Source organism: Vidua macroura, chromosome 1 (genome assembly GCF_024509145.1).
Source record: "Vidua macroura isolate BioBank_ID:100142 chromosome 1, ASM2450914v1, whole genome shotgun sequence".
Classification (NCBI taxonomy): Eukaryota; Metazoa; Chordata; class Aves; order Passeriformes; family Viduidae; genus Vidua; species Vidua macroura.
Window position 1 is genome coordinate 2,175,305 of NC_071571.1, and position 14,629 is coordinate 2,189,933.

Genomic DNA, 14,629 nt, shown 5'->3' on the forward strand with positions numbered 1-14,629 from the left:
TCCAATAAGAGCACTAATAGAAACGTCTCCTTGTGCCTGACAGGTGCCATCTGGTTGCAACCAGAGGCGTTTTCCACGTGGATTTTTTTGGGCAGCCCATGTTTGCTGGCCATGGCCAAGGGGAAGTTGGGTTTTCTGGGCAGCTCCCTGGTCCAAGAAGTGCTGGCAGCATCTCCCACTGGAGCCATGCTGGTGGCTCCTGCGCCCTCACTGAAATATCAAATACAGCTCTCCCTCCATTCCCCCTGTCCCAAAGGGGTCAGAGGATGGATTTGGGGTCTGTGCAGGTGGGAAGGGGCCAACTCCACCCCGCACTGATGGCTGGGGGTGATTGGATCTCCCCCATTTAGTGCAACCACAGCCACCCTGCTCTTCTGCAAGCTCCCAGGGGCTTTCCCACTTCCCACTGGTTTTCATCCCAGCTTTCCCACTGCTTAGAGCAAAAGCAGGTCAGCCCCACACAATTCCCACAGAAACAGGGATCAGAAAAGCTAGGAAGGGCAATAAGAATCAAACAAAGGGCTACCAACCACCCCAAACCACATCCTGCCTCGATTTTTACTCCAGGACCCCGCCACTCCCTCCCCAGAGCCAGCAGCAGCACAGGGCGGGCTCAGCCCAGGTTTTGCCTTTCTAGGAAACCACGGAGCCCCTGTTTCACGCAAGCCACTTCTTCCCCAGCTAAGAATAATCCCCCCAGCTGCTGTTTGATGTCCCCATCGCCATGGACGCGGCGTTTTTTCCTCGGGGACATCCACAGGGAGAGGCAGCGAGGCTGCGTGTGTTCGCTGCCCTTAATGTTTCCTGTGCGGTTCGGGCTCTTTTACCTACAGGTATGTTTATTCCACTACTTTAGCAAACCAGCAGACTTTTTAATGGAACTGTTGATATTTTTCCTGGCTGCTGCTCCTCCTGGAGAGGCGAGGCAGTGTACAAACGGAGTTCATTCCTAGCTCCAGCCTGGAGCTGCTCTGCTCCTCCTGGGACCGCGGGGAATTGAAGGTTTCCATTGCACTGGTCAGGTTTCTTCCTTCTCCCAGCCTTCAAGTTTTAGACACACAAACAGAGCAGCTCGGGCAGCTGACAGGAGCAAGAGCAACGTGTGGCTGGTGCTTGAAGCAAGGGCAGCAGCTGCCCTGGAAATCCAGCCACGCATCTCCCAGCCAGGCTCTGGGAAAGGCGAGCAGGTGCAACGCTGCACCCCCAAAATGAAGCCTGCACCACTCATCTTGTTTTGCAGCCAGACCTCGTGGGCTGGAGCTTGGTGTTTCCTGCTTTTAAACACTTCAGACCTCACCAGGTCAGCAGGAAGATTCCTATGGATTTGTCTTTGGATCCTCTATAAATTTGTCTTTGGATCCCTTTTATCGCTGCAACAGGACGAGAAACTCCAACCCAGCGGGCTCTGCTTTGTCAGGCACGTATTGAAGGCATTTTCAAACACAACCCATAGCCCAGCAGCCTTTTGGGGCTTTAAAGGATGTGCACCAAATCCCTGACCCAGCTCAGAGCTGCTCACTGTGAGATCAGTCCTGGGCCACAGCTGAAGCACCCAAAGCCACACAGACCTCTGCTCCCTTCACCCACAACGGGGTAAAACTGAGCATCCAGACAGGTCAGACACCAGCTTCAGAGCCACTTCCACCAAAAGAACCTGAAAGGAGCCTCCAGAGAGAGCTCTGGGAGCAGAGTAAACAGCCCCATGCAGGCAGGGAGGTGCAGCTGTTTGGACAAGGCCACTGACCTGTCCCTGATGTGGCCAGTGGCCAGCAGAGCATCCCTGGGAGCAGCTCACCTCAGTCCTGGCTCTCTGCAGGCTCTGGGAGCAGAGGAGTCACCCCCCAGCTCCTCACCATGAGTCTGTGAAGGGGAACATCCAGCCCCTGGCAGAAATACCCCCAGAGCCATGGCGTCACGGGGTCACTGAGCCTGCACAGCCCCAAACTGAGGCGTTTTTGTCACTGTGAGTCAGCCCAGGCCAGGCTGTCAGCTCAGCTGCCCCCTCCCAGCGCCAGCTCTCAGATTTTCCATGAGCCTGGAGCAGCCCCAGGGATGCAGGGCTGAGGGAGGATGCCCTTCTCCTCCCCTGGGACCTCCCACCCTGCCATGGCTGAACCCAGCCCGTGCTCCGGGAACACAAAATCCCCACAGGCACTGCAGCTACTCTTAAGGCATCTCCACAACATCACAATTGTTTCTTCATGGTTGGTGATCCCTCTGCAAGCACAGGAGCCCAGCTGGTCCTGCAAGTGCAGGATGATGGCTGCTCCCACTGCCCTGCAGGCACCATCCCTTTAGCCCAGCGCCCATCCTGCACCTTGCAGAGAGGCAAATCTGCCTGAAAACACATTTTCCTCAGCTCCACAAACCAGTCTGGACATTACAGCTCGTAATGCTGACCACAGGGACTGCTCAAAGCCTTCCTCAGTCCGGCTCACACCCTCCCAAGGGCAGCTCCTCAGCTCCAGCCCTCTCTCCTAAGCCTCCGGATTTCCAGAGTCAACATGGGACAAGCCAGAAGATAGAAATAGTCCCCAGGGATGCAGCACAGCTGTGCTAATGAGCCAGAGGAAGTGTTGGATCTTTGGTCAGACCCTGTAATTCAGCTCAAGTGGCTGCTTCACCTCTGGCCTGTCAGATCAACTTGTTAACCACAGACTGGGAAAGAGCTCCCTGCTTGCTCCCAGCAGGAGATTTATCTTTGGCAGGGGCTGAAAATGCCTCTGCCCCCCTCACCTTTGATTGCAGAGAGGCCCAGAGATGCAGAGAGAGAGCTGAGCTCTAGGTCTGCCAGGTATTTCAAGATCTCACCTTACGCTGGGAGAGGATTAGGGCTAGAAAAGAATTTTGTCAAGATTAAGCCAAACAAGTCAGTTCTTTTAAACCAAGTATCAGTTCTGGTGAACTGTCCCCAGAGGGGTTTGGGCTGCAGGATTGGGTTTCTTGTCAGAGGAGATGGGCAGCACTGGAGAGCAGCTGAACTCCACGTTCCTGAGCTGGGAAAGGTCCCCTGAAGTCATGGATTGCCCTGGGAGAGGCTCTGCAGCCAACACCAGTGGATCCAGTCCAAGGTGGACGCTCATCCCAACTGCAGTCACTGAGCTGGCCCCCAGGTTCCCAATCCGGGATGTAAAAAAGCTGAGAAACACCAAAACACAGCAGCCTTTCCATGGTCAACTCAAGTGGAATCACATTTCCTTTGATTATCTGGGTAATTCTCAAAGCCTTGTCTGATGAGCCCTCGCCCACCGCTCCCCCCTGCCTCAGGAGAGGCTCTGCACCACGGCAGACACGAAGGACTGGTTTTCCAGAGAAATCAGAGACACCGAGCCCACAGCAAAATTTGGGGGAAGCAAAAATTGTTTCCCCCTGCAGGAATCTGGCAGAGCTCCTGGCAGCAAGGCAGCCAGCCTTGCTGCAGGCAGCGAGGAGCTCAGCAGGGTAAATCCACCCCAAAAACCTCGTCCCAAGAGCAGCCAGCTGCCAGGGATCTCCCACAGATCCCAAGCGTGGCACCAGGGCAAATTGCAGCCACCCCAATCCCAGCTTCAGCCACAGGCAAGGAGAATTATCCAACGTCCAGAAAATTCAACTTCACTCCTTGGACACTTTGGAGAGCGAGGTGTTTGCTGACAGTGATCCTAAAACAGAGCTGGAAAACCCCACAGGGTCCTCTGGAGAGAACCATCTTCACCCAAAAATCCTCAGCTGCCATCTCTTAAAAAATGTACAGTTACACCTCCAGGGGTGCCTGGCTTTGTTTTGTTGCAATACCAAACCTCAGGTCATAAGTCTTTAAAAAAAAAAAAATTAATCTAAAGAGATGATAATGAGAAATTATATTAATTAAATTATATTCATTATATTTATTATTAATAGTTTTGGTTTTATTACATATTTATTATTGTGCTTATATTATTATGTTTAATTTAAATTGTATTATTATTAATAATATTAAAATAGTGAAAAAGCAATGCCCCCAGCTCAAGCAGGGGTTGACAACAGGGGTTCCCACTGAGGTCTACACTGGGAATTAGCTGCAGGAAAGCCACGAGGAGCAGGGCACAGCAATGCCTCTGTGCTGTTCCTTTTAGGATCAGGGGAGGGAAGGCTGCAAAATTCCCAGCAAGTCATGAGAAGAACCTGCCATGGGGCACTTTCCACCATCCCAGGGTGCTCCAACCCCATCCAACCTGGCCTTGGGCACTTCCAGGGATCCAGGGGCAGCCACAGCTGCTCTGGGCACCCTGTGCCAGGGCTCCCCACCCTCACAGGGAGGAAATCCTTCCCAATATCCCATTTCATCCTGCTCTCTGGCAGTGGGAATCCATTTCTCTTTGTCCTGTCCCTCCATCCCTTGTCCAAGTCCCTCTCCAGCTCTCCTGGAGCCCCGGGAAGGAGCTCTGAGGTCTCTCCATGGCCAGAGTGCTGAAGACCCAGGGGCAGAAATCCCAGTGCCAAGCTGTGGGTCCTGTGAGTCAGAACAATTCATTTTGCCACCTGTGTCCCCTGCCATGCATCACCCAGGGGTCACACTCTACACACCCCCCTGGGTACTTCAAAATCAGCTGCTCATTTTTGATATTATTTCTTTTGCTCATCAATTGACCCCTTCCAAGAGGATTTGAAAACAACAGTGGCTTGACCCTCTTTGTGCTGGCATGCTGCTCCACAGAAATCCAGAGAGATTCAACAGCACACCAAGGTTCTGGTTCAACTTCTGCCCATTCCTCCCAGGACTGCCTCAGCCAGCCATCAGGGAGGGTTTTCAGCTCAGCTCAGATGTCCCTGTGGGCCTCTTTCAGTGCTTCAGTCATGTCTGTGGGAAATCATCTGTTGCTCCACACCACAAAAGCCACCTCCTGCTCTGCTCCACGGCCAATTTTGCTGCTTCACTCTCTGGAAGACCCCAAGGAGTTTTTCCAAGAAAGGAAAGTTTTGCTCCAGTTGGGAAATTCCTCCGTCCAGTGCGTGGCAAATGCAGAAATCAGAGCAAGTTTGCCCCAAACTCCATGACCAACTAATGCTATTTTAATCAGCTAGGCCAAATGAATCTGCTCATAAAATTCCTGCCAACTCCCATCCAGCCTGCTGGGAATCAACAGGAATTGGGTGTTCCATGCTGTATCCCAGACTCAGCCTTACTGTCAGACACTGTTGAGTTTGCATTTTCTGTGGTGGATGAAGAGAAAAGAGGTTTTCCTCTGTTCTTCCCCCTAACTCCAAAAAAAAAAAAAAAGAGTTTTGTTTTTTTTAACCTGTCCTTTCCCCTTCCCCCAAAATCTTTCAGCAACTGAATAAAATGCTCCCCCCACACTTTAGAGAATGGTTTATAATTGCAGACTGGAAGGCCACAGAGCACAGTCAGGAGCTGCTTGATTCATTTGAAACAAGAGTTCCTGGTAAGGGCTGAGAGGTGGGGAGAGAAGGGAAGGAAAAAAAAAAAAAAAAAAAAAAAAAAAAAATCGGGATAGATTTTTCTATCAGCTCCAGCAAATCCTGTAACTGCTGTGTTTATCCACGGAATCAAAATACTCCCTGTTCCACTTGGGGAAGTGCAAACACACATTACAATAAAATGTAAAGCTTGCTGAGCTGATAAACTCCATAAGTGTGTTTTATGACAGTATCTGGAGAGATAAGGCTCATTAGCACTTACAGCCACCATCTGAAGGAACCTTAAAAAGCACAGTTACAAACAGGAGAAGAGGAAAAAAATTTGCATCTTGACGTCAAAAAAAAAAAGCTTCTAAAGGGTTAACCCTTTCCATAATAATAATCCTCATAATTTCTGGGTCCTCTCAACTTCACCTCAGCTGGTTCCTGAGCTCTGGAAAAAGTCAGGAAAGCAAATCCTACCTGGCTCATGTTGGTCCAGAGCCTGCAGCCACGTTCTGCAGGAGGAGCAGCGGCCCCCCAAGACCATTTAAGAGTGCAAACACCAGGTCCTGTGCTCGAGGGCTCCTCAGGTCAAGGAACCAGTTGTATGAACACACTACAAGCCACCTGAGAGCTGTTTTGGCTGCAGAGAGAAGGGGCTGCTTCAGTGTGGAGGGAAGCCAGAGGCTCAGCAGGTTTTAGGTTGGAAAACCGGGTCCAGGAGAGTTCTTGGATTGCTCCAACACACCCCTGGGAGTTGGGAACTTGGGAAGTTTGTGTCTAACAGAAGGTTTCAGCGTGAACTCGGCGCCATCCCACCCCAGAGGGGTCTCTCAGGAGGCAGCTGGAACCAGAAATTGAGGGGGAGCAGATAAAGACACTTGGAATGCATCAAGTCCTCTCCTCAAACATCAGGGGAAGCGTTGACCCCTTTGTCTTCTACAGAACTCAGGTGGCCACAGAATGCAAGCCCTAAGGGGCCACATTATTCCGTGGAACTGGAGCAGAGAGGATCTGCATGGAGCTTCTGGCCTCAGAAATCCTCCCACCTCGGGTGGTCCCCCCAGTGGGGATATCCTGATTTAACAGCTTCAAAATCCCCTTCCAACCTAACTCTCTCTTAGAAGGCAACAAGGCACAGGGATCAAACAGGAGACAGGGAAGGCAAATCCAAGTCTTCAGCTCTCCTGAGCCAAGATTTCCATGTCCCACCACCCCTCATGCAGCTCTGGACCACGAATGCCTCATACTCTGGAAATACCAGTGATGGTCACTGGTCCAGCAGCTCCTCTGGCTGCCCGGCCACCCCCACAACAGCTTAAGCTCAGCAGTTTCTTCTGACTCAGATTTTCCACTTAAAAAAAAAACCTTAAAGAATGTTTAAATACCAACATTTATTAGAAATAACAACACTGTCAGCATGTCCTTAAACGAAGTGAATGGAATGGAGCACCCCTGGGCCAGGAATATCCACAAGAGAGCTGGGGAGAACTTTTTACACAGGTAGATAGCGATAGGATGACTGGGAATGTTTTAAAGTGAAAGAAAATAGGTTTAGGTGAGGTATTAGGAGGAAATTCTTCTCTGTGAGGGTGGAGAGGCCCTGGCACAGATTTCCCAGAGCAGCTGTGGCTGTCCCTGGATCCCTGGAAGTGTCCAAGGGCAGGTTGGACAGGGCTTGGAGCAGCCTGGGATGGTGGAAAGTGTCCCTTCCCATGGCAGGAGGTGGAACTAGAAAATCTTTTCTATCCCAAATCAGTCCATGACTCTCCAAGAGGCAACTACACCAAGTCTGCCAGCACAATGAATTAATCCGACAGAAAAATGAAGAAAGCGGCAAAAACTGACAAAAATTGCTCTGGCCAGAAAGATTCAGACTAAGCTGCATCACAGAGGCTTCTCCGTGCAGTCTTCCAGACTTTCCACTTAACTTGCTCTCCCTTCCCAATCCCACAGCCTAATTCAATTACCTGCCACCAAATGAGCCTTAAGGCCATTCTCATTACCCCGATAAAGCACGAGGCCTTTAATTATTAAACACTCTGGGGCTTTTTGTGTTGGGGTTGTGGGGCTGGACTCCCTTTTATTGTTGTCAGCAGCTCCCAGAAATCAAGTTAATCATTGACCAGGCCTTTCAGCAGGAGACCAGAGTCCTGTGGATTCCTGGTCTCTGGTTCTGCATCACCAGTCAGGCTAAAGGAAGTCACCAGCCTCCTGCTTTGCCAGGTATCCGCTCAATATCCTCCTAACAACCCATCTTCCCCCTCCAACGTGTCATTTACAGCACTGGGAAAAAAGAAAAAAAAGCAATATTTGGACACGGAGGCTGCAGCAGAGCTCATCATTAACCTGAGTTCAGAGAGCAACAGCCTCAGGTGAGGGAAACTGAGGCACAAGACAGTAGATCCAAAATGTCAAGCAACATGATCAGTCCACTATTTAAGCCAAAAAAAAAAATACTCATTCTTGTCTGAGTGAATACTGCTCCATCCTCTGCAGGCAGGAGGAGCTTCCAGGCACTTCCCAGCCCGCTCTGGGACGAATCCTGCTCCCCAGGGACGAGGATGCAGATCTGGCACAATTATTTTTCCAAATATTCCTGGCTTTGTCACCACGCTTGTGGCGCCTCATCAAATCCAGTGCCACTTCCAAGCACCTCCAAAGCAAATGCTGCTTCTGGGCACGGGGCTCCCTTTCCAAAGGAATGGAGGTTAAACACTGCTTTGAGTTGACCCAGAGAGGCCAACTTTGGGAGCCAAGCCAGGCAGGACTCGCAGCAGTGACGACTCACCCAGCTCCAAAAAAGCAAGGAAGGAAGAAAAAAAGAAGAAGAAAAAAAAGAAAATCCCACCTGCCCAAACCAGGCAAACCCTCCCAGTTTTCCAAGGAAAACCCCAAACCCAGCAGCTGAAACCCCGCGGAGCCGCGCGGGAGAGGCAGAACGCGCGGCTCAGGGCGGGATGGCCGAGCCGTCCTTTCCGGGCGCTCCAGCTGTGTTTGCCTGCGCGCCGCATTCCTGCCTCCTCGCCAGCCAGGGCCAGGTTTTGTTTTTTTGGGTTGTGCTGGGAAGCAGCTGCTCCATCTCACACACGCCAGGGCCCGGCGGGCGCGCCCGCGAAGCCACCGCGGCCAGCAGGCCGCAGGTGGCCCCACACCACCCTCCAGTGACGGCCACACGGGAGCTGCCATCGCCCAGCGTGGCCCACGGGCTGCACAAACAGGGGCAGAGCCCGTGGGGTTGCTTTTATTTGGAGGTGACACTGGAACTCGCCGTGGCTTCGCGCCCCGCTCAGGAACCCCACGCCAGAGCGCTCGCAGCGCCCGAACAGCCCCTTCGAGTCCAGCATCCCCCTCTTTCCTAAGTCTCCCTCAACAAAAATCACAGCCTGGACGACGAGGTTTCGGAGCAGGGCACCTTTTCCTGCACCTGCCAAAGGGAATAAAAATACACGGCGCTTCCCACACTGCGAAGCCCCAGCGCAGCTCTCGGGAGTGGTGTGTTGGTAAATTAGGGCAAGCTATGCTTCCCCTCCCTCCCTCTCCCCACCCCGTGAGCATTTGAGGGTTCCTGTTGCCTGCGTGCAGGGGACAGATCAGTTACATTTATGCAGAACATTGCAATCTGTCAATATAAACACTATGTAAGCATGAGCCACTTGTAACATTACTACTGTCTTGACAAGTGTTTGCAGAGGGGGCAGAGCTGCTGGGATCCTTCTGCTCCCGGAGGGAAAGCAGAGCAAATCCCAACCGGCAGGAGAAACACTTCTTCCAGCGAGAATTATTTTTTTTTTTAAGAGGTGCATCAAAACTGAATCAGACCCCACAAAAACAGAAATAGAGGGGGGTTGATTTATGGCCTGGGTCACCTCAGATCCACGGATCAGGCAGCTCAGGAAAGCAGAAGCTCCTGCGGGCTGGTTTCCCTTCCCACCAGCTCAGGGCACAGCAGGATTGAAGTTCCTCGGCCACCCTGTCACCCCAGCACGGCTAATCTCGTCACCTGCCACTTCCAAAGCCCAGAAGTGCAAGTCCCAACACAATTCCCAGATGCCGCTCTGGCATTTCCACCACCCCCAGCCACGTTTGAGAGGGGAAAGGGAGGGAGGGAGGGGAGGTACCCCGAGCGTGTCAGGCACCGGGAAAGCAGAGCGGGGAGGAAAAGTGAAATGCAATGCTTTCTCAGGGATCCCGGCAGCCTGGGGCTGCTCCAAGCTCCCCCCAGCAGGCAGTAGGAATACGGTGCAAATTAGTGCTCAGACAGCCCAGCTGCAGAGGCCGTGGCTGGACATGAAAGCAGCTTCACTTCTGGGGCAGCCAGTGCATCCCAGCAGGCTGACACCGATCCCGAGGCAATGCCTCCCCCTCTGGTGCAGGCACGGCCTCTCCCACAGTCATCCCAGCCCAAAATTCAGCCACCACCATCATCATCCTCCTCCTGAGGGGCAGCTCTAAACGCACAAGAAGCCAGCAGGGCTGTGCTCAGTTTCGCAAGCATGCTTTTTTCTCTCTGTCAAAAAGTTTCTTATCAGCCAAGGGTTTTGGAGCTGTAGCATCACCACATCCCCGATCCCTGCAGCCAGGCTGCTCCAGCTGTTTCCCAGGAGTTAGGGCTGAGCCAAACCCTCAAAACCCCTCCTGAGCAGGTGCCTGCAGGGTCTCAGCTCTGCTCAGCATCGCTGCAGGTGCTGCTCCTGGGCAGGAACCCCGGGTCTTGCTGGCACCTGCTCCAGGGAGGAGGGCAGCAACACCCAGGCTGCCAGAATTCCCCTCAGAAAAAGGGAAGATCTGTCTCTCCCTCCACAGGCAGACACACATCTCTCCCTCCACCTTCAGCACATCTCCCAGTCAGACAGCTTAGGCACGGAGCAAAACAGCAGCAAGAGCCCCACCTGCACCACGGCCCCAGCTGCCACACACACTGCAAACTCTGCTTCCAGAGGGCATTTATCCTGCTCAGCCGCTTGTGCATCCTCCAAGAACACCAGAGCCAGAGTTCCAGGGAAGCAGCAGCCTCCAGCCGTGGTCTCCCCAGCCCAGCATCCCTTCCTGCTGCCCCCCGGGGCAGGCACAGACATAACTCCATGCTGACACAATCTCGTTATCGTGTAACCATGCCCCGTTTCTGTCTCTGGGCACTAATTCCCCACCAGGCCACGCATTTGGAGACATGGAATTCTTTCCCTGAAATAAGACATTGGGGCTGGGGAAGGGATCATCCACAGCTGTCCCTGTCCCCCTCCAGACTGAGGAAGGGAGCAGCCACAGCGTGACATCTGCTGAACACCGCCTCACTCTGTGCCCCACCACCTCCTCCACAGGGATGCCAGCACCCAGAGGGGCCAGCAGGCCACCAAAAGGTGGCTTTGGTGATGCCTTGGACTCAAAAGGAGCATCCCTCTCCCTGCCTGGAAGGTTTTAGCTCAGGTGATGCAGCCAAATTGTTAGCAAGGATTTATCAGAGTGAACAGATGTGCTGCCTCACCTGGAGCAGCTCCTTCATGCACGTGGCAGAAGAAAAAAGATCAATACCAGCCCACCCAGGACACTTGCTGAGAGACCTGGGAAGTGCTGCAGGAACATCCAGCTTTTACCAGGTGGGGTTTCCTTCCTTATCAACAGGCAGAAGGCCACAGCGAGGGGAGCTCAGCTCTTCCACACACACTTGTCGGATCTCACTGAGGATTATCAGGAGCTGGGATCTCAGCACTGACTATTCCCAGTGTCCCCAGCAGCTCTGCAAGTGCAACCTCTGCTCTTGGAAGAACAAAGAAGGGATCAGCTGCTCCTTGGCTGGGGCTTTAACCAGAGACAAGGAGGCTTTGCAAAAGCAAACTCCACTGCACACCACAGCAGCCCTGGAGTGCACATCTGGCTGGGTGCACATCTGGCAGCATCTCCTCTCCCCTCCTCACTGCCAGGGAGGGAGCCTCAAACCAGAAACAGCAGCTGTACCAAGACAGAGGAAAACCCAAAGCGGTCAGGACAGACAGCAGACACTGCCCTCGGCTCAGAATGTCCCTTCCAAAGTTAAAACCTCTACAAGCCGAGAGAGAAATCCCAGAAGGAACTGGAATGAGTTACCTGCTGCTCTAGAGCAGATACCAGCACGGCAGGGATTAATAGGAGAGCTACAGCCAAGCTCCTTCCAAAGCCTGTCAGTCCCCAAGGCACAATTCAGCTGCACAGTGCCGGTGGTCCTCGGCAGACACGTGAGCCAATGCCTGGGAACAGCCCTCTGCACACTGCCGAGGGAGAAAAGGGCTTTTCCTAAAAACCTGCACACACAGGACAGGCTGTTTCCTTAGAAAACCAGCCCCAGCAGCAGGAAGTGAAACGGTTCTGGAGCTGGAAACAGAAGATGTAAGTAGCACTGTTTGGAAAACTTTGCCAGACCACAAGCAATGGACAAGCCTCAACACCAGGATTTGTTTTACTGGAAAGAAGGGGGGAAAACCTCAAGTCTGCTAAAACATTCTCCACGGCTGGTCCGGTGGCTCCTACCAGTGGTCACAACACAACATCCCCAAAAAAAAGGAAAAAGAAAAAAAAAAAAAAAATCAAGAATCATCACTGTTGCGTAAACTTACACGAAAATCTCTTTACACAGGTACTCGCGTCAAACTTCTCTCTCAACCCGACAACATTTTGGGACAAATGGCCTAAAATTAAGGGTAAGAGGCAGAGACACCCCAAAAAAGCACAGAGGGAAAACCCCGCAGGGAGCTGAGGCTCCGCGACGCGGCTGCGGGGGGCGTCGGAGAGGAGCGCGTTGATTCGCCCGGGCCAGCTCACCGCACAGAGCCGGGACAGCGGGACAAGGGGGACAAAACCCCCGGGATCGGGACCGGGATCGGGAAGGGAGCGGGATCGGGATCCACCTGCGCGGCGCGCGCCGGGCCGGGAGCGCCCCCTGCCGGCCGCGCCCCGCCCCGCGCACAGGTGAGCGCCGGGGATGCGGCGGCCGCGCAGCGCCCGCACCCGCGGATCCCCCCCGGAAAAACAACCGGCAGCGCCCGCCTGCCGCCACCTGGCCTTGGAACCCGCGCTTTGATTGCGGGGAAAAAGGAGTTTTCTGTCCCGCGCTGAGTGGCGGGGGGGTTACAACCCGCGGCTGGTGCGCTACAGGTCCGCTCCGCGCGGGGAGCGGCGGAACGAAGCGCTCGCTCGCCCCCGGCAGCTCCTGCCCGCGGCCCCGGGAGGCAGCCCGGCAGCTCCCGGGGGGCTGCGACCCGCGGCTGCCGGAGAGCCCGGTCCCGACTGGCAAATCCGATGGGATTCCGAGCGCCGGGACGCGGGACAGCCGCGGGCACGGCGCTGTCGCTGCCCCTGTCCCGCGCCCGCGGGAGGGGATGCCCGCACCCCGCGAGGGACGGAGGGCGCCCGCAGGCGCACGGCAGCATCCCCACCTCGGGCGCAAAACCCCGTCAGCATCAAAAAAAAAAAATAAACTCGGGCAAAAGTTAAGGCGCAGGAGCGTGGGGGGCACCTACCCGAAGTAGGCAGCGGAGGGCCGCGGGGCGCAGGCGAGCAGCCCTAGGAGCGCGCAGGAGGAGAGCCATCCCAGCAGGACGTGTCCATCCAGCATCTTGCAGCGGCGCCGGCGCTGCTCATCTCGTTCCCCCGCCGCGCCCGCTGCGGCCCCGCCGCCCGCCCCGCTTCTTATAGCGCGGCCGGCGGCGAGAGCCCGAGCGGCGGCGGGGCGGGCCGGGGAGGGGCCGCCGGGGGGGTGGGACACGGAGGAGAGGCGGGCTGGGACACGGGGACACGCCCCGGGAGGAGGGACGGAGCGGCGGGGCGGGGAGAGTCCTGGGGAACGGGAGCGGAGCGGGGAGACGGGGATTCGCGGCGGGATTCACCGTAAACAAGTTGACGATTAATATTAGCATTTTGCTTCCACCTCAGTTTCCTCAGGGGAAAACAGGCATCAGTGTTTTCCCACCTGTGGGTCAAGCAGGGAGTATATGTGGCCGGTGCATTAATAAGTAATTTTACAATGCATTCAGATCTTGGAAAAATTATTCGGAGTTTACTGGAGGAGTTTTGGAAGAATCCTCCAGTTCTAGCTCCTAGCTCAACATCATTTCCGTACCTTTTCAACAAACCAGCTGGAATGCCTCCTTTTGCTCCTCAGGGCTTTCCATTTCTCCCTCCACGTCCACCTCAAGAAACAAACAGAAGAATGGCACCCATGCCCGTTTCTGAATCTGTTTCTTATTCTGCGATCGCGGGGTTGTGGGACACGGCTGGGTGGGAATGGGGTGAGGGTGCAGGGGGTGAGGGAGATGGGCAGGCGGGAGAGGGATGAGCGTGCCAGGGGTGGGTGTGCGCGGGATTGGCATCTGGGCGAGGGATGGGCAGCAGGGCGAGGGCCAGGTGTGCAAGGCGTGGGTGCTCCAGGGGTGGGCAGCTGGGCAAGGATGGGGTGTGCAAGGGCTAGGTGGCCGTGCCAGGGGTAGGCGTGGCACATCTGGGCAGCTGTGCGAGAAGCCAGCGGTCGTGAAAGGGCTGGGTGTGCCCCGGGGTGGGCAGCTGGGCAAGGGGGGGAGGTTTGCCACATCTGGGCAGTCGTGCAGAGGTTGGATGTGGGAAGGCACAGCCGTCGCACACTCGTGTGCGCACCCACACGGCTGTGAGCAATGCAGGGACACCGAGCAGCCCGGGGGGGGGAACAGTTAATGCCCTAAGTGTCGCCCTTTTGGCCGGCAGCGTTTTTCCAGGTCCGTCCATGTCACCGTCACCGTCATCCTGGAGGTAATTCCAGCACCCGAGAACGGGAAGGTTCCCCTCCTGAGCACGTGTGTGTCACACTGCTGAGCCACCCCGTGTCCCCGCGGGGACAGAGGCAGGAGGACACTTGGCACAGGGCTCTCTCCTCAAAAGCCACTGTCCCTGGGGTTTAGGAGCTGTGCCCAGCAGGTGACATTTGGGTGTATGATGAGCAGCAAAACCCTCGGGTGCTCAGAATGGGGCCATCGGTGTTTCTGACCCCCAGAACCTGTGGACACACCAATTCAGGAGCCACACAGAGGGAGAGATCATGGGGATGAACCTTTTGTCCTGGAATAGCTCCTGGAGTGACACTGGGAGCTCGGTGAATTTATTCTCACCTCTGACTGTACCCTTGAGCATTTCCAGTCTTCTCAGCACTGTGCAAACTGTGTGGGTTCTGCTTTTTTTGGGGATGAGAAGGAGAAAGATGGTTTTTTTATTATTTTTTAATGTTTAAAACATCTCAGCCCAGCTCCTG

At 54.6% G+C, this 14,629-nt stretch overlaps 1 protein-coding gene across 1 annotated transcript in view; it reads right to left on the bottom strand.

The window, feature by feature from the left end:
• The window catches only part of WNT9A (Wnt family member 9A), a 55,019-nt gene extending 42,052 nt beyond the window's left edge, over positions 1-12,967 (bottom strand). Inside the window, exon 1 of the mRNA XM_053996509.1 lies at positions 12,873-12,967. Coding sequence (XP_053852484.1) covers positions 12,873-12,967 — 95 coding nt within the window. The remainder of the gene's footprint in view (positions 1-12,872) is intronic.
• Between the last annotated feature and the right edge of the window lie 1,662 nt (positions 12,968-14,629).